Source organism: Drosophila sechellia, chromosome 2L, assembly GCF_004382195.2.
Source record: "Drosophila sechellia strain sech25 chromosome 2L, ASM438219v1, whole genome shotgun sequence".
Classification (NCBI taxonomy): domain Eukaryota; kingdom Metazoa; phylum Arthropoda; class Insecta; order Diptera; family Drosophilidae; genus Drosophila; species Drosophila sechellia.
Genome location: NC_045949.1, coordinates 17,090,255 through 17,113,305, shown reverse-complemented (window position 1 = coordinate 17,113,305; position 23,051 = coordinate 17,090,255). Strand labels below are relative to the sequence as shown.

At 41.2% G+C, this 23,051-nt stretch overlaps 4 protein-coding genes across 9 annotated transcripts; 3 read left to right on the top strand and 1 right to left on the bottom strand.

Moving 5' to 3' along the window:
• The first annotated feature begins 156 nt into the window (after nt 1–156).
• Nucleotides 157–13,558, top strand: LOC6614485 (protein bicaudal D). Of its 2 annotated transcripts, none has more exons than XR_004363656.1 (8): nt 157–1,239; nt 9,134–9,499; nt 9,567–9,704; nt 9,791–10,641; nt 10,705–10,922; nt 10,977–11,231; nt 11,324–11,635; nt 11,823–11,915. XR_004363656.1 is itself a non-coding variant. In XM_002038882.2 (8 exons), exons 1-8 carry the CDS (start codon nt 1,006–1,008, stop codon nt 11,938–11,940), a joined length of 2,355 nt encoding a protein of 784 aa, XP_002038918.2. In that variant the 5' UTR covers nt 157–1,005; the 3' UTR covers nt 11,941–13,558. The 2 variants fall into 2 exon arrangements, 1 of the variants encoding a protein (XP_002038918.2); XM_002038882.2 differs by having other exon boundaries at nt 11,324–11,498; nt 11,823–13,558.
• On the bottom strand, nt 7,984–23,048 carry LOC6614483 (major antigen). Of its 4 annotated transcripts, none has more exons than XM_032727377.1 (5): nt 21,475–23,048; nt 20,150–20,321; nt 19,884–20,093; nt 19,483–19,772; nt 7,984–8,769 (listed from the first exon to the last, which is right to left on the bottom strand). In XM_032727377.1, the coding sequence occupies exons 1-5, from the start codon at nt 21,567–21,569 to the stop codon at nt 8,676–8,678; spliced, it is 861 nt and encodes a 286-aa protein (XP_032583268.1). In that variant the 5' UTR covers nt 21,570–23,048; the 3' UTR covers nt 7,984–8,675. The 4 variants fall into 4 exon arrangements, with proteins under 4 accessions (XP_032583268.1, XP_032583266.1, XP_032583267.1 ...); XM_032727375.1 differs by lacking the exon at nt 7,984–8,769 and adding an exon at nt 12,626–15,157 and having other exon boundaries at nt 21,475–21,870; XM_032727376.1 differs by lacking the exons at nt 7,984–8,769; nt 21,475–23,048 and adding exons at nt 12,626–15,157; nt 21,025–21,455 and having other exon boundaries at nt 20,150–20,339.
• On the top strand, nt 15,717–17,022 carry LOC116803564 (phenoloxidase-activating factor 2). Its single transcript, XM_032727374.1, has 3 exons — nt 15,717–15,844; nt 15,914–15,958; nt 16,022–17,022. The coding sequence occupies exons 1-3, from the start codon at nt 15,743–15,745 to the stop codon at nt 16,925–16,927; spliced, it is 1,053 nt and encodes a 350-aa protein (XP_032583265.1). The 5' UTR covers nt 15,717–15,742; the 3' UTR covers nt 16,928–17,022.
• On the top strand, nt 17,900–19,405 carry LOC116803563 (phenoloxidase-activating factor 2). 2 transcript variants are annotated; one of them, XM_032727373.1, is made up of 3 exons: nt 17,900–18,085; nt 18,160–18,475; nt 18,524–19,405. In XM_032727373.1, the coding sequence occupies exons 1-3, from the start codon at nt 17,915–17,917 to the stop codon at nt 19,321–19,323; spliced, it is 1,287 nt and encodes a 428-aa protein (XP_032583264.1). In that variant the 5' UTR covers nt 17,900–17,914; the 3' UTR covers nt 19,324–19,405. The 2 variants fall into 2 exon arrangements, with proteins under 2 accessions (XP_032583264.1, XP_032583263.1); XM_032727372.1 differs by having other exon boundaries at nt 18,160–19,405.
• Nucleotides 23,049–23,051: the final 3 nt, after the last annotated feature.

Sequence of the window (23,051 nt, the reverse complement as noted above, 5' to 3'; positions counted from 1 at the left end):
CATTTTATATTCATATTTTATATAAAATAAAATCATGCCCTTGGTAGTGGAAACACGCTTATTATTTCCAGCGCGAGGTTTGGGTCCAAGCTAAGCGCATTCCTAACGCTTTTCTCCACACCTCTCCGCATTATCGAAAGTTTCGCCTGCGGTCGCACTGAAATTCCGTCACAAACATTGCCAAGAATCGACGTGATTGCGGACAAAATTTTGTTTTTGCACTTGCTTGAAAATTTCGCCTCCATCGACGAGCGCAGCGATTGGGCCTGATATATACCGCATATAGCCGTCTACGCCGCAATTGTGCAACGGATAACGAGAATACGCGAAGAGCAGGCGTGCGAACGGGGAAAGCGCAGGGAAAATGGGAAAAACTCCCACTTCGCCAGCGAACGAAAGGAAAGGGGAAATTGTGTGATGTCATTTCGGCTGTTTCTTTTCGAGTTAATTGAAACAACTTCCTGCGCTGCGTTTTCAGTTTCTGCTGCCAACTGTTTTATACGCGCCTATGTGTGCGTGCGGCAGTGCGCTGGTGTGTGTGTGTGACTTACATACGCATATAAATATAGTGCAGAATTATTTGCCGTTAAAAGCCCACGGTTAATTGGTCATTAAGCGCTGTTTAATTTACTAATTTAGCGCGGTGAGAGAAGAGAGGAGAAAACCCGCAGCGATATCATTCCGCACACACACACACGTTCGCATTCACACAAAGCACACCGCGAGTGGAGTTGTGTGAGTGTGGGGTTTCGATAAAAATAATAAATAAGAAAAAGCACTGAAGTACAACACAACAGTGCGGCATAAACAAATCGACTTCTATCGATTTCCCTCCAAAACATAAAATTGTATCGAAAAGATTCCGCCCAGGATAGAAGCAACAACAGCAACAACGAGGAGATTCACCTGCCACGCCCACGGGCAGCTGTACCGTCCACCTACACCTACAACACCACCACCCCCACCCCCTTCCCCGACCACTAAGGACACCATCCATCCATCATCATGTCCAGCGGCAGCAACACGGACAACGGCCCATCGGCGGGCCAATCTGTGCAGGATCTGCAAATGGAGGTGGAGCGCCTCACGCGCGAACTGGACCAGGTGTCCTCCGCCAGCGCCCAGTCCGCCCAATACGGACTGTCCCTGCTGGAGGAGAAGTCCGCCCTGCAGCAGAAGTGCGAGGAACTGGAGACGCTCTACGACAACACGCGCCACGAGCTGGACATCACACAGGAGGTGAGTTCGCCTACAATTCGTCGCAGTTTTTAAATGCTTCAATGGGTTATATTGTAACCCGCCAATTTGGCTCCGCTGTTGCTAGGTTTTCTGATCTGTTTCCAAGCAGTCGCCGCTTATCGCCCAGCTGGCCCACTCACACACCTTCGGGCACACACACCTACATAGGCAGAGAAAACCTTTCCAGAACGGCCATCAATTTGTCTTGCTGGCAAAGTAACTCGCTCACCTGTTGGCCAGTTCGACTCTCTTTCGGCGAGTCTATCGCTCTGCAAAGCCCATTGTCTGGTCTAGCAGAAATAATTGGGATTCGCTCTCTGATCATGAAATCGGAAACTGGCTTGGCCAGATGGTCACGTGCTGTTTTGTATACCTTCACATACAGTGGGGTTCCCTTAGGTCGATTGAAGATACTATTCAGTCCGCTAAGCAAAATAATGAATTAATTTGAAAACTATAAACACAACTTAACAGCTGGAAGGAAGTCTTTACGATCTTTTAGATCATAATCGCTAGCAAAGTGGAGATGGGCATAAAAGTCCGTCGGTCGTGTCCTTCTGTCCATTCGTATAAAGGCCAAAAATGCCATGCGTTGCCATGAGCACTAGCCAACTAGCGATTGGTAACAGGTATCTATAGTTTATAGCTTTGTTTGAAAACATTTAAAATGCATTTAGGTGGCAGAATTATTTATGCTTTCAAAGTTCTGTTTTATTTGTTTTTTAATCTTTCTCTTGCCTCCACTGATCTCGTATAAGCTAACCATTGTTTTGGACCAAAAATCACCTCAGCTTTTACTTGGCCAATTGCGGCACGGCCAATCTACTCTTGCCATTTCATTTTGCACCTTTATTTAGTGCCCACTACCTCCACTTCCACATCCAACTCCTCCTTTTCTTTTAACCACCACCCTTCCTTTCCAATTAGTCCTCGCCATCGCCTGGCATTTCCTCTGGAATTTCCGCAGGCCGTGGATTGTCGGGCTCTGAACTGCATTACCAGACGGCAGGGAAAAGTTGTGTCCTTTCCTCGGTTGAAAATGGGGGAAGCGAAGTAGTCCATATTCATTCAGCCGTCTATTATCATTTCGTGCTTTGGCTTTTGCCGACTGTTGTCCCAACAAGCTTCTTGTTGCTTTGTTTTGCTTGTTGCCAAAAGAAAAAGTTGGTTTAGGCCGATTTCGTTCGAGAAGGGTAAATAAAACTGGGGATTGAAATCTGTTTAATGAAAGCATACAGTAAATGCAACTGCTTAAATAAAGATCAGAACAATTATACACATGTTTACGGTATTACGCCATTTAACAAAATCATCTGTTATTTATAGATGTTTTTTTAATAAACATAAAGTTCATATTCATTTAGTTTCCTCAATTAGCAAGCAGTGCAATTAAAGTTCCTTAAACCATGTGGCTAAAAGTTAGTTGGAATTAAAAAACGGGGGCGTTAACACCTGCACACACACACACACAATGCAGGTGGTAACACCTTTCTACTTATGGGCATATGTATGTGCGTAACACGTATATGCGCATGCATTTTTATGCGCTCCGAACAAAAAGCCTGCCAATTAATTGTTGGACAGGTGGCGGTGCACTTGTACGCAGCTTGATAGTTTCCAGCTTGTTGGATTTGAACTCAACTGAACTTTTACGAGAACACAAACAAAAAATGAGTGCGAGGCCAAAAGAACCCTCCACCCACACACACACACACACACACACACACACACATTTATAATGGATGCTTAAAAATTATGAAAAATATTCGCAACGTCGACGACCACGTCACTGCGGGCATTTTCTGCGTCCCCACAAAAAGTGTAAAAAGGGGTGGTGGTGGAGGGGAATGAGGTTTAAAGGAAGCTATGTGGAGAACGGGGGACATATTTCCACTTGCAATCAAGATATCTGCCGTGGGCGACCCCAGCATAAAGTGACATAAATCAGCGGACAGACGGCAGCGGAGGAGGGCCAAGTTTCCGTCTTGGGTCTTGGAAATTAGCTTACTGAAATTAACTGGGTATTTTCCAAAGAGCTTCAGGCGCGAATAATTTTCCCATCGACTGCGTTTTAATGCAATAGAATTTCGATTAAACTGAAGTGAGCATTAGAGGGTTAATTGCAAAAATGCTGGCAAAGGTAGCCAGGAAGATGGAATCTTAAGATATGGTTAGGAACAGGGCTTATCAAATGAGATATAGGAGATATCTCTTAAAAGGTAATCGATCAGCCATCTTCTTTACTTTTATTATTACTTTTAAATTCAAGGATGTATGTGTTATGTAGAATAATATATCATATATTTGTATGGCGTATCCTTGATTTTCACATCCGAAAAGTGTAATTATTGCAATCTGCTGATAAGTCCAATTAAGGAAATGCTAATTTTGGTGCCATCACTGTGACTGCAAATTGGCAATTGCAATTGCAGGACCGCAATACAAATATTTACCCAGTTTTTTGGTCTTCGGGCGGTCGAAACTGTCAGCCGCATTTGGCAATTTATTCAGTTAGCTGAATCAGAGAGTTAGTGCCACAATGCCATGCGGATGGAGATGTGGATGTGGATGTGGATGGGGCGGGAAAACACGTTGTTGTTCGGGCGATTGTAACTGCGGCAATTAAAAGGCTCCGAAACAAGGGCCATAAAACGAGCGACGAACGACGCAGTGGAAACAACACATGTACGCCACGTAATATGGACGATGTGTCCTGTTTTGTGGGCACATGCGAGTGGTTTTTTGGGTGCGGGTGGTGGCCATATATCATGGCTCACATGGCGCCACCGCCAAGGACATCCCGTCGTCCGTTGGTCACATTCCAGAGCGCAGCGTAGTTTGGCATTCTGCTGCAGCTGGCCTGACTTGGCTACTTTCCGCCCCAAAAAGTTTGTTAACACAAATTTAATAATTAATGGCATTATTTGTTCAGATTTTTGCGGCTGAACCGAGTTTTGGACCAAATTTGTTAAAGTTTGCTGAATGCTCTTAAAAATGTATGAATTCTTTCGAAAGAATATTATTAATTTAATCAGTTGGAAACGGCAGTAAATAGCAGGCAAACGTTTACTTTTTGCATCATGATAATCAAAGGAGTAATCTAAATAGTCCAACACTTTGCCCAAATGCCTTCCTAATTTACGCTCTTCTGAGTCCTGCCAAATGTCCTTTATCATTTCCAAATCCAAGCTAGACAAGAACAATTAGAATAGCAGCAACAACATGAAAGCCAGCGCCCAGAGGAAACGGAGTGGGAATGAGCAGAAAAAAAAGGAAAGTATGTACAATGATTTGACACTGATGCTCTGTTCTTTTGGCGCAAATTGCAATTCTATGGCAATCAAACTGGCAGTCGGCGGCGGAGGAGGAGGAGGAGCGGCAACTCTCGGACAGGAGCAACTGCAACAGCGTGGATGGGTTAAGAGGGGCTGGCAAGGGTTAAATGCGCCGCTTGAGCACTGACAAAACATGTTTCCGTCGTTGTCGTCTGGCCCGGCTGAAGGGAAATGAATGGGGAAAAAAGTGTTGTATTTCCCGCCAACTGAGGCCATCTCCGCCCGCTTTTCCGCAATGGCTACTCCTCCTGCTCCTCCTCCGATTTTCCCCAATGAATTGCCAGCAATGAAAATGTAAATGCACACACAGACTTGTACTTTTCTGACGACGACGATGATGATGATGATGATGATGAGCGAAAATCTGGGCACGGATGCAAGGGTAAAACTGTTGTGACAATTGCAGTTTTCCAGCTCAGTCTTCTCGTCCTGCTGCATAATGACGCTGCAATTTATTTGCGTAAACTTTTTGGCCCCAGCCAAAGGCTCTCCGGGGAATTGGAGCACTGCCAGATGCAATGAGCTCGCAAAAAGGATGAACCGCCGCCATCAACACGTCGTGGAAAGCTCTGCACTGACTATTGGCTCTTAAATGCGCTTGAGATATTTGCCCAGGATATATGTAAACTGTATATTGTGCAAGGACACAGGCACAGATACTCGCAGCAGGAGCAAATGGTTATTATGCCTTTTTATAGTTCCGCGCTTTCAAGGATTTCCCATGGCCCGCTGCGTCCATTTCGCATTTCCTGATGCTGTTTGAAGCACGATATTATGTAGTCAGTCTACTTTTTGTGGAATATTTGAGCCGGTTACTTCCCAATGTTTCTTATTTTTGCTTAAAATCTCAAGATATTCCCACAAGTCTATCCTTTATCATATTTTTTGAATACTTTTTATATCGATTTATATCGATACAATATATTAATATATTTATCGATTTTAATATTCAGCTTTTTGTATTAATGGGTTCTTTGCTAATTACAAAAGGATATAATCAAGTAATTATCATGTGACTGCGATATAAACACACGATTTGTGGAACTTGGAATTTGAACTTTAAATTTCTATACCACCTTCTTAACAACGATTTAAAAAACCTCGTTTCGAAATTTAGTTTCATTGTTAGCACACTCGCGGGTGCGATTGCTTTTAACTAGATTTTTTTGCATCTTGTTAGTGCGAAATTCAAAAGGGTATTCTGTGCAGCTTTCTTTGTTTTTACCCCTTGAAACCGGCATATTCGGGCATTTCCATTTCGTTAAGAGCGTAATTTGAGTCGTCCCCTTGGCTGCAAAATTTCCGCAGCATCAGCATTTGCACGCACACAGGTTTTCCCATTTTCCGCCTGCAGTTTTCGTCGTTTTCCTGGCCGCCGTTTCTTTGTCGATTTAGGCGACATTTCAAATTCAGACCGAGTGTCAAGCTCGTGCATTGACATGATGGCCACAAATGCGACGTTCTCACATTTTCCATTTTCTATTTCCCATTCTCTATTTATTTTGGCTCTCATTGTTTGCATGTGCGTTGTGTTTAAAATTGCGCACAGCCTACAAAAAGGGGTGCACTGCGAAAAAATAGGTCACAGTAGATTGTTAGTTTAAATAAATATTTATGCAGCGAAGGCTTTTGCATATTTAAATTAATATTCACTATCATTGATACTTAGAAATTCAAAGAACCATATTGTTGATTTGATTTAACCAAAATTCTAAAAGGTTAATCCAGCTTTTGTCCGCTGTGCAACTCGATTATTACTGCATTTGCAGGCTGTTTCGCATTTAAATTCGCCTGCGTTCCATGAGAGTGAAGCTGCCATTTAACGAACTGGGCGTGGTGTCGCCTTCCATCTCGCCCCCGCTCCACACAATCTGTTCAGTCATTCATGGCATACTTTATCAGCATTGGGGAGTGAACAGCGGGAATCCAGAGCGAGCCACCCACATTTGTGACCAGAAGGAAATTGTTAAAGTCTCGCCCCTCGACGACGTTGATGCTGTTGTTGTTTGTACTGTGGTCCTGCCACCTAAGTGCTCTCACTCACAACACACAGCAGCACACACATTGAGCTCCAAAATTCAGCTCATCGGCGCCATAATGTGGGCAATCTGCTCTATTTTTAGTGGTCCCGACCAGGAGGAGTTTCATTGCAGTCATCCGGAGAACTGATGGCAACAGCTGCTTTTGCTGCTGCGAGGTGGCCATCTGTATCCGCACATGCACTGGAAAAAACGTATCCGTGCTAATTGTTGGTATATGCTTTGGATGTTTATGTAATCTGTTGATACAAGGTTATATGTTTTTAAATAAATAGTTAGGATTTATTCAAAAATTCTTGATTTTTCCTTTTTTAACATTCTGAAGAGTGTTTTGTGTGTACGCAGGCTATTTGAACGGACACTCCTCTTTCATTCTAATCGCTACCAAAGCCCCACTGTGCAGCAATCCACCAGATACAAAGTGGGGTTGGGTGCTCAGGTGGGTGGATGACTGAGAGAAGAGGCGAAGGGCAGGAGGAGCAGACCCGGTGTCTGGCCTATGCCAAGTGGCCTGCGGTTGCTCTGCTCTTGTCTGGCCTCTGTGAACTGTGTTAATATTTACGCAAGTTAATTAAAAATCTTTTCTAATTTGCATAAAGTTTATGCCGTCATTTGTTTGCGGCCCGTGCCCGATAGATGGCGTCACTTGGTAAACTATGACACTGTAAGAAATTTGGCAGAACTATATATCAACTTAATCGTTGGCAATATCTTTTAAATATAGTGAACAGATATGTATAAGTAAAAAAATATGTAAATTAAAAAAGTAAAATATGAACAATTTTTTTTTTTTTTTTTTGGATATATTAATTTAAAACTGTCCTTCGCGGACAATCATTAAATTTGATGACTAAACTTAACGGTAGAGAATTAATTGATTACATAAATTGTTGCGAAACTATACAATAACTGTCGATATTGTATGTATGATGTATATAATAATGTATGTATATAATTTAATTTAATTTGCGTGTCTAATCCCAGAGAGGTCCATTTGCTTGAAAATTAATCCATAGCAAAATTAGACCACCAAGTCGGACTAAAACATAATAGTTTAGATAAGAGATCTGGGATAAGCCGCCTCTAGTGTAGAACCTTTGTTTCAAAATTATCACACGCTGCACTGCATCTCTTCTCCCGTCTCCCTCTAGCCCTTCTTGCCCGTCTCTTTCTAATTTAAGAGGCGCCTTTGCAATTTAGTTGCATGAATGTGTGACAGCTTTAGGCAGCTGAAATTCCATTCGAGGCTTTGGACCCGCCTTGGCCTTTTGTTTGCTTTCTCTGGTAGTACAGCCCATCCGCTTCCCAATCCCCCCCAGCACTCTTCTTCGTCGGATTACACTAATTAACGAAATGCACTTGGCTCAAAGTGGGTTGAATGCGGGGTTTTTGGGTTTACTTTGTGGGTGTGTGATTGTCAAATTGAGATTGCAAAAACAACAAGAACGGCGACTGACGTCGCACAACGATAATTATATGGCTAGAACCGAACAGAGTGAAGGGGTAGTGGAAGGGAATGGTGGGGGATGAGAAGAGGAGATGGGAACTCGGTAGCTTATCAAGGGGTTAAGGATGCGGCGTGGAAACTGAGACTCATTTGTTTGCCGCCTGCTAATTACACGGCATTTAGAGAGTTACGCCAAAAGAAAGTTTTTCCCAGGACTTGGACTTGATGCAGTTTCCTTTTGGCGAAATCCGTGAATCGTGGTCATTCCACTCGTGCCACTTGAGACTTTCGTTTGGGCACAGTTTTGATGACGATGATGATGATGATGTTGGAACTTGCGAAGCACGTACTCCAAATGGACGCCATTCAAAATAAAATCCGGACGAGCGGCGGCATCGTTAGGGGTTGAGATTTCAATTAAAGCCGCCACAGGATTATATACACCCACGAACCACTTCACCACGCCCGACTGTCCATATGGACAGGGTCTCCAGCGCCCAGTTAAGGGCTTGGTCCGACGGCCCCATAAACATTCTGTATTCGTGTTTACCTTCGCTGGCTCTTAATCCTGGGTGTGTCCCTGGTCGCCGTTAGCCTTTATGTGCTCCTGGGCGGTTATAACACGACCAACAGCGAGACAGTCGCAATTAACAAAATCCAATAATTGCAGACTAAGGCATCTCCTATTCTCAGTGGCGCATCTGGACTACTAAGGAAGAATAAATAACGAAATATGAATATGAAAATAATTATTCCATAATTTAAAAAGAAATTAATTTATATTAAATTATTTAGGAGTTTCTTTTCAGCTCGGTCATACCTTTTGCAAGAGCATCTCAGATAGGGAATTTAATAAAAAGAAAAAAAAAACGTAGTGAAATGCAGAGCAGGCGGACTGGTGCGCTTCCCCAGTGGCCAACGCCCCCAAATTTCTACCCTTGTGTTGTGGGACATGCAAATGACTGCAATAAAATTGCCGGCATTCGGTGGGCAGGCAGGAAACTTTTATGATTACTTTGCTTTCCGCACAGTTACTCAAATAGACCCCCTTCTTTTTTTTGTGATTTTTCCAGGCGCTGACCAAGTTTCAAACCTCACAGAAAGTGACCAACAAGACGGGCATCGAGCAGGAGGACGCTCTGCTGAACGAATCCGCAGCTAGGGAGACATCGCTCAACCTCCAAATCTTTGATCTGGAGAACGAGCTTAAGCAACTGCGCCATGAGTTGGAAAGGGTTCGCAACGAGCGCGATAGGATGCTTCAGGAGAACTCGGATTTTGGGCGGGACAAGAGCGACAGCGAGGCGGATCGCCTGCGCCTCAAGTCCGAGCTGAAGGACCTTAAGTTCCGGGAGACGCGTATGCTTAGCGAATACTCGGAGCTGGAGGAGGAGAACATATCGCTGCAAAAGCAGGTATCCAGCCTGCGCAGCTCACAGGTACAGTCTGAATACAACAGTTGGTTCAAAGTTACTTTACCTATGACAATTTGCCTACACTTTCCAGGTGGAGTTTGAAGGTGCCAAACACGAGATCCGTCGTCTCACTGAAGAAGTTGAGCTGTTGAATCAACAGGTCGACGAGCTCGCAAATCTTAAGAAGATTGCCGAGAAGCAAATGGAGGAAGCGCTAGAGGCCTTGCAGGTAAATATACTTCCATATAAATAGATAAATAATATATTTCACCTTGTAAAAATGTCTTTAAAATATTCAATTTGATTGTGTTATAGGGTGAACGTGAGGCGAAATATGCATTGAAGAAGGAGCTGGATGGCCACTTGAACCGTGAGTCTATGTACCACATCAGCAACCTCGCCTACAGCATACGCAGCAACATGGAAGACAACGCCAGCAACAACTCGGACGGTGAGGAGGAAAATCTGGCTTTAAAGCGTCTGGAGGCTGACCTGAGCACCGAACTTAAGTCTCCTGACGGCACCAAATGTGATCTCTTTTCGGAGATTCATCTGAACGAACTAAAGAAACTGGAGAAGCAGTTGGAAAGCATGGAAAGCGAGAAGACTCATCTGACGGCGAATTTAAGGGAAGCGCAGACGAGTCTGGACAAGTCACAAAACGAGCTGCAGAACTTTATGTCTCGTCTGGCTCTTCTTGCGGCCCATGTCGATGCTCTAGTCCAGCTAAAGAAGCAGATCGATGTGAAAGAGCAGGGCAAGGAAGGTGACCAGAAGAAGGATGAACTGGAGCAGCAGCTGCGGGCGTTAATCTCGCAGTACGCCAACTGGTTTACGCTCTCCGCCAAGGAGATCGATGGCCTTAAGACTGACATTGCTGAACTTCAGAAGGGACTCAACTACACGGACGCCACCACTACGCTGCGCAACGAGGTGACCAACCTTAAGAACAAGCTTCTTGCTACGGAGCAAAAGTCACTGGACCTGCAGAGCGATGTTCAAACTCTGACGCACATCTCGCAAAACGCTGGCCAAAGTCTGGGCTCAGCTCGCAGTACTTTGGTGGCCTTAAGCGATGATTTGGCGCAGCTGTATCACCTAGTTTGCACAGTCAACGGAGAGACACCAACGCGTGTTCTGCTCGATCATAAGACCGATGACATGAGGCAAGTGAAATGGATATAAAATCTTTGTAACTTTTAATATTACTTATTGTTGAACCATTTCAGCTTTGAAAACGATTCTTTGACTGCCATCCAGTCACAATTCAAATCGGATGTCTTTATTGCCAAGCCCCAGATCGTCGAGGATCTGCAAGGCTTGGCGGATTCCGTGGAAATTAAGAAGTACGTGGATACAGTCAGTGATCAGATCAAGTATCTGAAGACGGCTGTTGAGCATACCATTGATTTGAATAAACACAAAATCCGCTCCGAGGGTGGCGATGGTAAGTGCTTGCTTTGAGGCCACCGAAATGTTTATTAAATTCGATATATTTTAGCTCTGGAGAAGGTTAACACAGAGGAGATGGAGGAACTGCAGGAGCAGATAGTCAAGTTGAAGAGCCTGCTGTCCGTGAAGCGCGAACAGATTGGAACTCTGCGCAACGTGCTCAAGTCAAACAAGCAAACCGCTGAGGTGGCACTGACCAATCTCAAGTCCAAGTACGAGAACGAGAAGATCATTGTCAGCGACACCATGTCCAAGTTACGTAATGAGCTCAGGCTTCTTAAGGAGGATGCAGCCACATTCTCAAGTAAGTATCTGAAAGACTGTTTGGACACTACTGTCTTCTATGCGAAATGATTTATATACGAGTATACTTACAATGATCCCCAATTTTTGTAGGCCTGCGTGCCATGTTCGCCGCTCGATGCGAGGAGTATGTGACCCAGGTGGACGATCTCAACCGCCAATTGGAGGCAGCAGAGGAGGAGAAAAAGACTCTAAATCAGCTGTTGCGCCTGGCTGTCCAGCAGAAGCTGGCACTCACTCAGCGACTCGAGGAGATGGAAATGGACCGGTGGGTGCACTTGGGTCGTTAAACGTCAGCTGCATCAACACTCGCAGTCACAAGCAAAAACACATACATCCTTTTATTGATTAGGGTTCCCAATATCCTTGTTTTCCCCTGAAACTTCCTTAAGAATCCAGCAATTGGTAAGCCCCTGCTAGTGGCAGAAATTTTGTTGCATGCACGCCCGCCTGCTAACCTGCTGCTGGAATCCGCCTAACCCCATGAGAAACCGTTGTGCGCTGATTAATATTTAAATTTGATCCTGCTTAAATTATTAAATGTATGTTTCCACTTAACAACTAACAAATATCCTGTATTCACTTCCAACAGCGAAATGCGTCACGTCCGTCGGCCGATGCCTGCCCAGCGTGGCACGAGCGGCAAGTCCTCCTTCAGCACGAGGCCTTCGAGCAGGAATCCAGCAAGCAGTAACGCCAATCCATTCTAACATAAGATAAGCGTGCAGCGTAAACTTCTAGCTTTGGTTTATACTTTGCTTAAGTTGTAAAGTCGTTGGAGTTCCTGCGGAAATGAGAGATTCCCAAAATCACATGATATACTGCGAACGTATTCGAGAACGAAGCTATATCCCAGCTCTATCCAACTACTATAACTATGTTTGTTTGTATTGTACTTGTATTTATTGAAAGTTTAGTTAGATGAAAGTCTTGTGTTAGGCAAGGGAGCAACAAACGGTTATTAACGGTTAGTTACTTAAACGTCCATTTAATTTAATTAAAAACAAAAAAAGGAAAACTTTAAGGAAGATTAAACAATAACGTAACGCATTGTATTTTTCTATACACCAATGGCGTACTTGTCCTAAAGACGGCTGATTGGTTTGATCTGAATTTTGTTAACTGTCGCGATGATTTTTTGATTTTTGTTAACAACGCTGTGCGCAAGCGAATAAATTGACAAACTAATAAGATACACAAATTGATGTTGAAGAGAAGGTATTCATATTGGCAACTGAAACATGCATTAATTGGCCAACCCGATAACTAAAAGTATATTTCCATGGTCCAGTTTAAGCTAATTGGCCAACAAAGATGTACGTAATGTATATTACCCGCATGGCTTGCAGCCATTGAACCTAAAGTAGCACCAGGCTACGTCTCAAAGACGATTCAGACAGATGAAGATTTTTGTATTTATTGAGCGGCATTTGGTCGCCATGAAATGAAGAAATTGTAGGTAATTAATTATAATTTGCAATTGAGAAAAACTGAGTTTTTGTGGCTTATGTAGCATTAATTGCAAACATAACTTATGATTTGTGCATTATTATTTAATACAATTAATAAATTGCACCACAACAAAACTAAGCAAGAAAATACATTAGTTTCTTTTTATTTTTATAATTTAAGTGCGGATTACCGTTAATTTTTTACACTTACATTTAACATTACATTACATTTAACCCGATGAAAAACAATTATTTTTGCTTAATTCGAACAGCGTTGAATTGATGCTATGTTTAAACCAGAAATAAATAACTATGGTGATTACCAGCAGCTTAACCAACATAAGAATAGCAAGAATAGCGTTAAAGTTTAAAGGATATTATTATAGTAGCTAATTGAACATAAAAGGTAGAGATATCAGCCAGAGCACTTTCTGTAGTAGTTTTGAAATTAATCCACCCAAAAAACCTGGTTGCTTCTTTTTGGGTTCTTGATGTTTTCGTTGTCAATCGGAAAAGATCAATATTATTCTACATGAAATTTATATATACAAGATCGCATATTGTGTAAATTACCGAGCCATTAAATTGAATTTATATTTAAATAAACACAGACACACATACTGATACACACAACGTCCATTCATGCATTCACATATTAACTCTTTGGAGTTGCCTATACAAATTATGCAACGTGCCAGGACAGCGAGGAGATGCCCTCTAATTAATTGTAAATATATTTATATACACATTGAAGTCAGTAGATATTTCGAATGAGAAGCAAGCGAACAAAACAAGTTGCATACATATTTCAAATGATTTTATTGTAATTTTTACCGTCCCTTTATGCGAACAAATAAAAAAATACAAAGTCTATTTACGCAACTCACTGAACCAATAACGAACGAATGAAACAACTCACTTTCAGTTTCGTGTCCAAGCAAAAGTCCGAGATCACATTCAACTCATACATCGATCCAACAAGCCAAAGTATTGATAGCCAATATGCGTACTACATAAATCATAAAATTAACTTGAGACTAGAGTACTTCAATTAGAGATTATGGATAGCCAGAAACGAAGTAAAGTGAAAGCAAAGCAAATAGTTTTCTATTTCCCGAACGATGGATTACGAAGGAATGTAATAGTGAAGCAATTGAATTTAAGATTTGAGGGATATTTAATGTAAGTTTTATGATAAAATGCCGGCAAACTGCAATAACTTTGCATGTGGTAACAGTGGACATATGAAAAATGCAACCGAGTGTGCAAGGGATAGCCCAGAAATAAATATAAATTATACAAAATACTCATTGCAAAATATGTGAAAATAAACAAACTAGCAAATATGAGCTTTAGATTGTTTTAATGTTATTTTTAGAAACTTTAATCCGCATTATATATAAAATCAAACAAAAACTCTTAGAAAAGAATGAAGTCCAAAGTGAATACAAAAGTTCTGATATCCACTTTTTTGAAGAATTCTAGAAACTATAATTTACTCATTCGGTACTTTTTATCATATTTATAATTTCATCCGGTCATTTTATAACAAAAGGCTGGTCGATTATATAATTTTATAAATTATATAAATCTATATGTATATGTTTCGATTCGTATGATTGGACCATCAAAGCAGATTTTCAATTTTTCGTGTTTGTAGTCGCCTTCGCTCAATCCTGGTGCGCTTCGTCACTACGTCGACTGCCGTTCTCTTATGTATATGTATAGAAGTAGGTGTGCTTTTAAGCCACCAACTATTTTATTTAACAATAAGAGTATATACCTGTTTTTTTTTATAGCCTATCAATATTAATCGACGTTCCAAAAATAGCTTAAGCCAAATTTTAGGAAACCTAACAAAAAAGCATTGATAACGTATTAAATTTCTGTTTGTTATAGCACTCGCACTTCCATTAGGTAAGTAAAAGGTATCTTTCAGTCGTGGCCCTCGACTATAGAGTTATAGAGTTCTTAATTTATGATTTGTAAAATTCTAGCTGATTTCCTTTAGGTAGAACCTTTAAGATCCAATTGGTCAAACACTACAACCTACCTTATTATTACACTGAAAAAAAGTTAAGCAAGTTAACAATAGTCATTTGCAAGTTAGCATAGGCAAACCAAACCATAGGACATAATACGACTGCGGGATTCCATTAATTTGGTAACTGAAAATATTTTTATGGAAAGATTATTTAATTAGGTTTAGTTTTGACGATATTTGAGAGGCATTCCAGGCAGCAGATACAAAGCAAACAAATATATCGCGTTAAAGGAATAGCGTCGAAGTTTGATCCAGATATGGTTTCCTTGAAAAGGCGCAAACACATGGTCTTGGAGGCGTCCAATTCCGAGACGACTACAGGAATCACCGAAGACACCGTTGCGATTTCGGTTGATCTCCTGGCGCAGCTCCGAGATTTCGTTCGACATTTGTTGAGCACTCTCACGCAATTGTTGCAATTCTCTAGATTGCCTTAAGTAGGAAAGTGAATACGAATTAGATTAGCCAGTATACAATGTCAGATTTCACGCAATCATATTATTTAAACAAAACGAAAATAAAACAAGAGAGAATGCTATAGTTGAGTTCCCCGACTATCAGATACCCTGTGAACAAAAATTTAAATTAATTTAATTTAATTTAAAATTGTTCCAGAGTGTGGGCGTTACCGTTTCGGCGTTTTTAGGGCGTTAGAGTGGGCGTGGCAACATGGGTCAACAAACTTGCACTGAGCTTTTATCTCCAGAATCTGTATCCTGAATCTCAACCTTCTAGCATTTATAGTTCCTGAGATCTCGACGTTCATACCGACAGTTCGACTCGGCTATTGATCCTGATCAAGAATATATATACTTTATATAGTTCCTATAGTTCCGCTTCCTACTTTTCAACGAATCTAATATACCCTTGCACTCTACGAGTAACGGGTATAGAAATTCCATTTCACATAGTTTTTTTTTTTTTTTTTTTGAAACTGATAAGGCTTAACAAAAAAGTGTACAAAAGAATTGAAAGGCCTCCTCCATCTCTCAGTCAATTGAATCATCCCGAGCAAACATGGGATTGATCGTGGCCACAGCAGCTATTATTTTAGTGTGCCTAGTAGGAGGATGGAATCATGAGTGCCCATTAAAATTCGTATGTTGTGACGTTCTCAATGTATGTATATATATTTTCATGAGAATCTCTCTGTACGCAGACTTCGACTTAATATTTGATTATTCGCAGACTAATGATAGCCGGAGCGAACCGAATGTGGAATCCAATTCTGCAGTATGCTAACAATTTGTAATTGTAATTGAATCTGTTTAATATTACATTTTCAATTTTTCACAGGCACCTTCTTTAGCAGAGGAATACATACCAACCCATCCACCAGTCTCAAGTGTGCCCCAAAACACTTTTCCGACGGAACCTGATGTACCCATTACTTATTGGCCACCCAAAAAATCGGTTCCGCAAACAAATGATGGTGCGAACGATGAGCAGCCAAATCCAACTAAACTGACACCGCCAGGCGACAGAAAAAACACGGCTGGTCTATTTCCCTGGGTGGTAGCCCTATTTTACGAAGGAGCTTACTTGACCGGCGGAACACTGATTGGCCCAAAAGTGATCCTAACAGGAGCCCACGGCATAATGCACAACATGATTGAATATAAAATTGAGGTTAGGGCCGGCGAGTTTGTCATGAACACACCAAATGAAACGTGTTCGTATGAGAAGCGCGTTGTGGAAAGGATTGTGAGACATGAAGGATTCATTGAATGGAGGCGTATCAATAACGTGGCACTTATTTTCGTTAAAACGCCGTTCGTGCTAAACGATCGCATTGGAGTTTTGGCGTTGCCAAGACCAGAAGCGTCGTTCGTGGGACGTCTCTGCACGTTTGCCGGTTGGAAAATGGTGAGCTCCCAGGGTCAAAGCCCTACGGGAATTATGACGAACTTTGAGTTACCCGTGGTGGACAGAAAGACATGCGAGACTCAGTTTAGAAGTATATATTCGAACTGGAATCTTGATTCGAGTCTGATTTGCGCCGGAGGTGAAATAGAACGGAAAATTTGCGGTGAAGGTTTCGCATTGTTCTGCTCCCTCGGAGAGGGGAATACACATGTCTACGAGCAGGTTGGGATCGAGGCCTGGTGCATGGGGAGTAGATTGAAGGCCCTCCCGGGACTCTATACCAATGTGACAATGTTCCGAAGTTGGATTGATGAAAGGATAGCATCATATGGCTAACGCTCAAAGATTATTACATCAATTTTTCATTAAGATTGATTATCCATTATTGTATAAATATAAAAAATAAGTAATTTTTTAATCAAAATCAAAAATATCTTCAATCAAAAAGATTATTTATTTATTATTTATTATTATTATATATCCATAACTTGTTCGCACTTTCCTCAGCTGAATAATGCGCATATATATAGAGTTATCTCTTAATGCATTTATATAGCTCTAAATATTTCAGAAAAATAGTAAAATTACAAAGGCTTTAAGTCCACAGTGGCTCGGAATATCCCAAATTAAAAAATAAAAATAAATGGGCATTTGACTCGGCGATAAGCCATGCATCCTAAAGGTCTGACTTATGTACATATATAAATGTGTACATACATATTTCAGATGATAATTCCTTTGTATTTCCTCTTTATGTACATATGGATGTACGTATGAAAGAAAAACGGTTCTGATATAATGCGACTTTATTAAGTGTTATACAAGTCACGTTACTTAAAAAGGTAAAGGGTAGATAGATAAATAGATTAGTTAAAAGGTATGTAACAACTAGAAGAAAGCGTATTAAATCCTGTAAGATATAAGTATGGTCTTGGGAATGATCATCACTAGTATAATTATTCAGGACATGCCCGTTCATCTGTCCGTATGCACTGAGTGATGAAATAAAATTAGACATCCAGATGCATGTGTATTTTAGAACGTTTACAAATGTTTTGAAATTTTTAATTTTATTATTTATTTTTTGGCCACGCCCACTAACACACATTTTTATTTCATATTTTTTTTGCAAATTTGTAATCAATATTTGCAAAGAATTTCTCTTGACTTAAGCGTTCTCTGTGGATTTATTGGAAGTGAACACCATGTATGTACATATGTACTTCGAATTCATCTTTGTCAGCTGATAAGCTTTGGAGCTGCTGAGCAAAGAAATATAATAATACCCACGGCCGGCCGTTCACTCAGTTTTCCAAAGCAAACATGAAGCATTGTTGGGCAATCGGAACTCTACTCTTAGCAAGTGTCCTTATGGGCAATGCCTGTCGACATACTTGCGTTTCTCGGAATCTTTGTTTGTATGAGGAGCCATTATTTGATTACCGCCACGGTACATGTGGCAATAACAAAATTTGTTGTGCAATTCTCCGAAAGGTAAGCTAATACAATTGTTCTAGGAGATTTATTGTTAGCTTGACTACGTGCAAATTTTCTATGACGGATAAAAGCCTACAGGTGAGATTTCAATTAAACCAAATGGCCCCGAAGATAAAAAGGTTGGAGTAAACGGAATAAATGTACAACCATCGCCTACACGCGAACCCACAAGGGATCGCAACGAATTCGATTTGATTGCGTGGAATTCAATACCAAACGGTGCTAATCCAACAACCATCGTTGGGCATCCAACAAACAACGGAGGGAACCAAAAAATCAACGGAGGGAACCCAACAAGCAACGAAGGGAATCCAACAAACAACGGAGATAATCCAACGTCTTTCGGGGGGCGTCCAACAAACAACCTTGGGTATCCAACAAACAATGGTATGCACCCAAAAACCAATGTTGGAAGCTTAGATCCTTTTTCACCAGGTTGCGGCATGAACAACGCAAATGGCTTGCAGATGATAGAAGGAATCACCACGGATCATGCACGACCAGCTCAGTATCCCTGGGTTGTTGCACTTTTCCACAATGGAATGTACTTGGGTGGCGGATCCCTGATTCAACCAAATGTCGTTCTAACAGCAGCTCACCGGTTAATTTCAGTCGAAAGCGGTCTTGCGGTCAGGGCCGGCGATTGGGATTTGGCATCCGATCAGGAGACATTTTCATCTGAGCTGCGCGAAGTGACAAGGGTGGTAATCCATGATGGATTTAGCTTCACATTGGGTGCCAACAACTTGGCGTTACTTTTCCTCAATTCGCCCTTCAAACTGAGTGACCACATTAGAACTATCTGTTTGCCTACACAAAATAAGTCGTTCGAAGGACGTCGTTGCACGGTGGTCGGTTGGGGCAAAATGAGATTTGAGGATCAAAGATACTCCACCGTTCTGAAAAGAGTTGAGTTGCCCGTGGTAAACCGGACTGTATGCGAGAATCTCTTGAGGTCGACCAGGATGGGCGTAAACTATCAGCTGCCCGAGAACATCATTTGTGCCGGAGGCGAGATGGGACGCGATGCCTGCACCGGGGATGGAGGATCGGCCCTGTTCTGTTCAATCGGAGGGGAGAACTCTGGTGTCTACGAGCAGGCTGGAATAGTGAACTGGGGCATTGGGTGCGGCCAGCAGAGCATTCCGGCTACATATACGGAGGTGTCGAAGTTCACAAATTGGATTGCCGAGAAGGTACTGCCTTTTGATTACAGACGTAGATTCAATATGTAAATGATTCAATGACGTAAATGATTCAATAAATGATAAAAGCGCTTTAAAGTTTACTTTAAAGCAAACAAATTGTATTTTGTAATAATGCTGTGTAATTTGAGAGGCTTTATATGCTACGTTATATAGTTGGGAATGTATATCGATAATAAACAATCATACCCATTTTTGTCAAGCAGTTCCTCCTCCACCATAGCCAATCTCCTCCCCAGGCTGGAAATGCACTGATCCTTTTCGTGCAGCATATGCTGGTACCATTCCCTCACCTGGCGGTACTTGTTATCTCTGCTCTCCGCCAGTATCACTTCCTGGGTGAGCTGGTTCTTTTCCGTCTGCAGTCTCTGCGTCGTACGCTGCTCCACGGCTAGTTGCTTTTGCAGGTATGATTGATCCATGTAGGCGTCGAAGAGCAGCCGTTTGGTTTTGTCAGATTCTTCCTCCAGCTCATTGTACTGCAAATTAAGATACATTTTTATCAATTTTCTATAATAAAGATATAGATAATATAATTAGGATGAAGTATTGATATTAAGTATAGTATTATCCTAAATAATCCTACTAACCTCCTGTGAGCGCTGTTCCAAATCGGATTCCAATCGCTTTTTCTCTGTTGTGAGGTCACGGATCGAGTTAGTGAGCGATTCGCAGGAGGATCTTGCTTCGTCAATGCTCATCGTCGATAGCTTAAGCTTTATTTGAAGTTCCCTGTTCCTTTTTTCCTCCACGCGCACCAAAGTACCACATACGTGCAGCTCGTTTTTGGTCTTCATGGACTGGAAGAAAGTGGGTAACATCCTTATATATGTAATTCGCATAAACAAATACTAACGCTATCCTGGAGGTGTTGCACCATCTCTTTGAGTTCACGAACCTCCTTTCGGCGTTGGCGCCACGAGTGCAACACCACCATGGTGAATAACTTCATGCTGGTAACGGATTTCCTCTGGGTGAACTGTTGTGGCGTCGATAGCACCATCCGTTGCTCATCCGTTGACCCATAGCTATTATGAACACCTTGTCTATCCATTAATTCAGCCGTGTATTAAAGTGTTAAAAAAAACTTAAATTTTCTTGTATAGCTTTCGTGTTTGCTATACCAAATTAAAAAAATATACGAAAATTGGCCTTACATTCCCTACTGAATAGTTTGCCACTTGGAAAAAAGGATGGAAATATAATGAAGTTTTTATCAACGCTACCTCTGTGTATAAAAGTTAAATCTTTAGATTTCCTTGCTTTTTATTTCGCAACAAATACGTGGAATCGGCCAAGGACATCAGGGGTTAACTGGCGATTTGCACGCACACTCGAATTGTTCTCAAGGATTTTCAGGTTGCCCTACTGTGTCGAATGCAACACTGTTCTTGAACTAGCCTCACATTTACTAAGTACCCTAATTCTTATTTGTATTAATAATAATTACTTGAAATTCTGCTTCGGTTATTGTTTATGTAGAAATATCAATTAATGTAGAAAGTAGGTATTAAGAGTTTAATAAAATGTAAAAAGGCAGAGAGGCTACATAGTTAAAAACTCTACAAGAGTTTTTAATGGAGTATTTCAGATTTCCTGGAACTGCGTCTTTATCAATAAATTTTTAATGAGGAAAAATATATTGTGTTTTATATGCTTGTTATATGTTTTTTTCCAATTATGTAGATCTTGCTTACACATATACATAGTATGTATGTATGTATTACATACCTATTTCTGTTAGACTATTCTGTAGACTTGTTTTGTACAACCAATTTTAAATAATTATTTTTTACGAACTTCTGTGAATCGGTGATGGGCTCTTTTAAAATCGTCGATTTGCTTATGCAACTCATTGACTGAAATACCAGACGAACTGGCTGCCACAACTTGAGCAAGGACCTTGGGGCAGGGGCGTGGTTAGCTGTACACTGAAAGGAATTTTAGTGACTTCGCTCTCACCTTCACATTGAATGGGACACCGACAACGTTGTCGGGTTAGTTGCCCCACCGCTGTCAAGGACACGTGCCACAGGAAGTTCAAAGAGTTTAAGGCGAAAGTCCAACAGCCGGAAAAATCAATAATGTCGTATACACGGGGTGCAAATGTACATATGTACAGGAAAATGACTGCCTCAGCACGTGTCAGCTTAGAAGGGGGCAGGATCCATTAAAAATTACCTCGCAGGACTGGACGAATATCGCGTGATTTTCGTGGAAAACCCGCTGCAATTGGTTGCTGGCCTTGCGGGAGTGGGAGCTTCTCCATTCACCATTGTTTGATCGATGTCTGGACTCCATTAACCGGGTTGTTGTTCTGCGTTCGTGCCATCAAGGCATTGCGAGTTGACTTAGTCCCGCGATTCCCACTCCAATTCCACGGGTGGCGATGGCAATTGATGTGGAATTTCAATACTAACTAACATTTGACATAATTCCTATTTATTTGTGCTTAGCTCACGTGCACTTATGTATGTTTACCAGGTGGCATGACCTTCGTGCCATAATGGCGGAAAGTTCTTTTTTTTAAGCATAAGTATACATTTTGTTCAGTAGTTTTTTAATAACTAAAAATGAAACATTTAGTACTTATTTATAGTTTTGTCTTGAAATTAGAAAATTACTTCTACTGATAATATTTCGTTTTCCAAAGAATGGTATTTATTGTTCATCGTTAATATTTATTAAATTGGTTTAATTACCAGAAAAAACCCAAGCATAGAAATCCTTATCTTTTGTGTTTAATGATACATTTCAATTATCAACTGTATTGACCCCCATTTCCGAAGAAAGTGAATCAGCAACATTATTAAATTCCGCGGAACAAACCATCTTGAATGTCAGAGGTCCTCCAGCCGGAAAGTGAAAGCTGCTCCGGAATGCTGAGCACGAAGCAAGTGAGTCACGGCATTGAGACCCTGCCGCTGTGAAAATTAATGCCACAACAAATGCCGGCGCAGGATATTATCCTTTTTCCAGGAATCGTACGCTGATTCAGGCCCCCAACCTCATGGGTGGGAGTGGGGTCAACAGTGGATGGGTCGCAGCCACACACACAGATAGTAAGTGCTCCGTGCTGTTTCATTCATAAAAGCTGAAAAAGCTTTTCGGATTCAGTCGCTCGTGGAGATGAGTCACATGTGAGATACACTGAGATAAATTACGGTAGTTAGTTTTTCTATTAATTTTTTACTTTTCGCACACTTGCATAAATAGTTAAAAAAAATAACAAGTATGTATGTATATTTGATAACTTAAACGGATCCTATTTTGAAATTCGAATTCTAAAGTTGAATTCTCAATACTTAAGAACACCTAAAACTAATATTTTTCAGCTTCTTTTGGGATGCCATAAACAAGCTACTATGAAAAAGTCATGCATTTTCAAATAATTAGACATTTCTTCAATATAGTATCTGCTCTACATTGAAAAGGTGACACATTTTAAAAGCTTTTGATGGAAACAACTGGCCTGCATTCCTACAAAACGATATCAGTGAGATAAAAACATTTATATAATATGTACATATAATGTATATAATGTATGTATATATAATGTTTGGTCTTTTCCTCGAAACTCAGATTTGTGGAAGAAGTGGACATCTGTAAGCTATAAGTCGCGCGCGGAAAACTTCGATCGTACGTGACTCAGCACATGCTGATCTCGCGCTCTTCGTATTGTCTCTCTTCTGAGCTTAGGTCAAGACTGCGAAGAGCAGAGCTTGGGGCCGAGTACTTAACTCCGTTGAAAGCTCCGC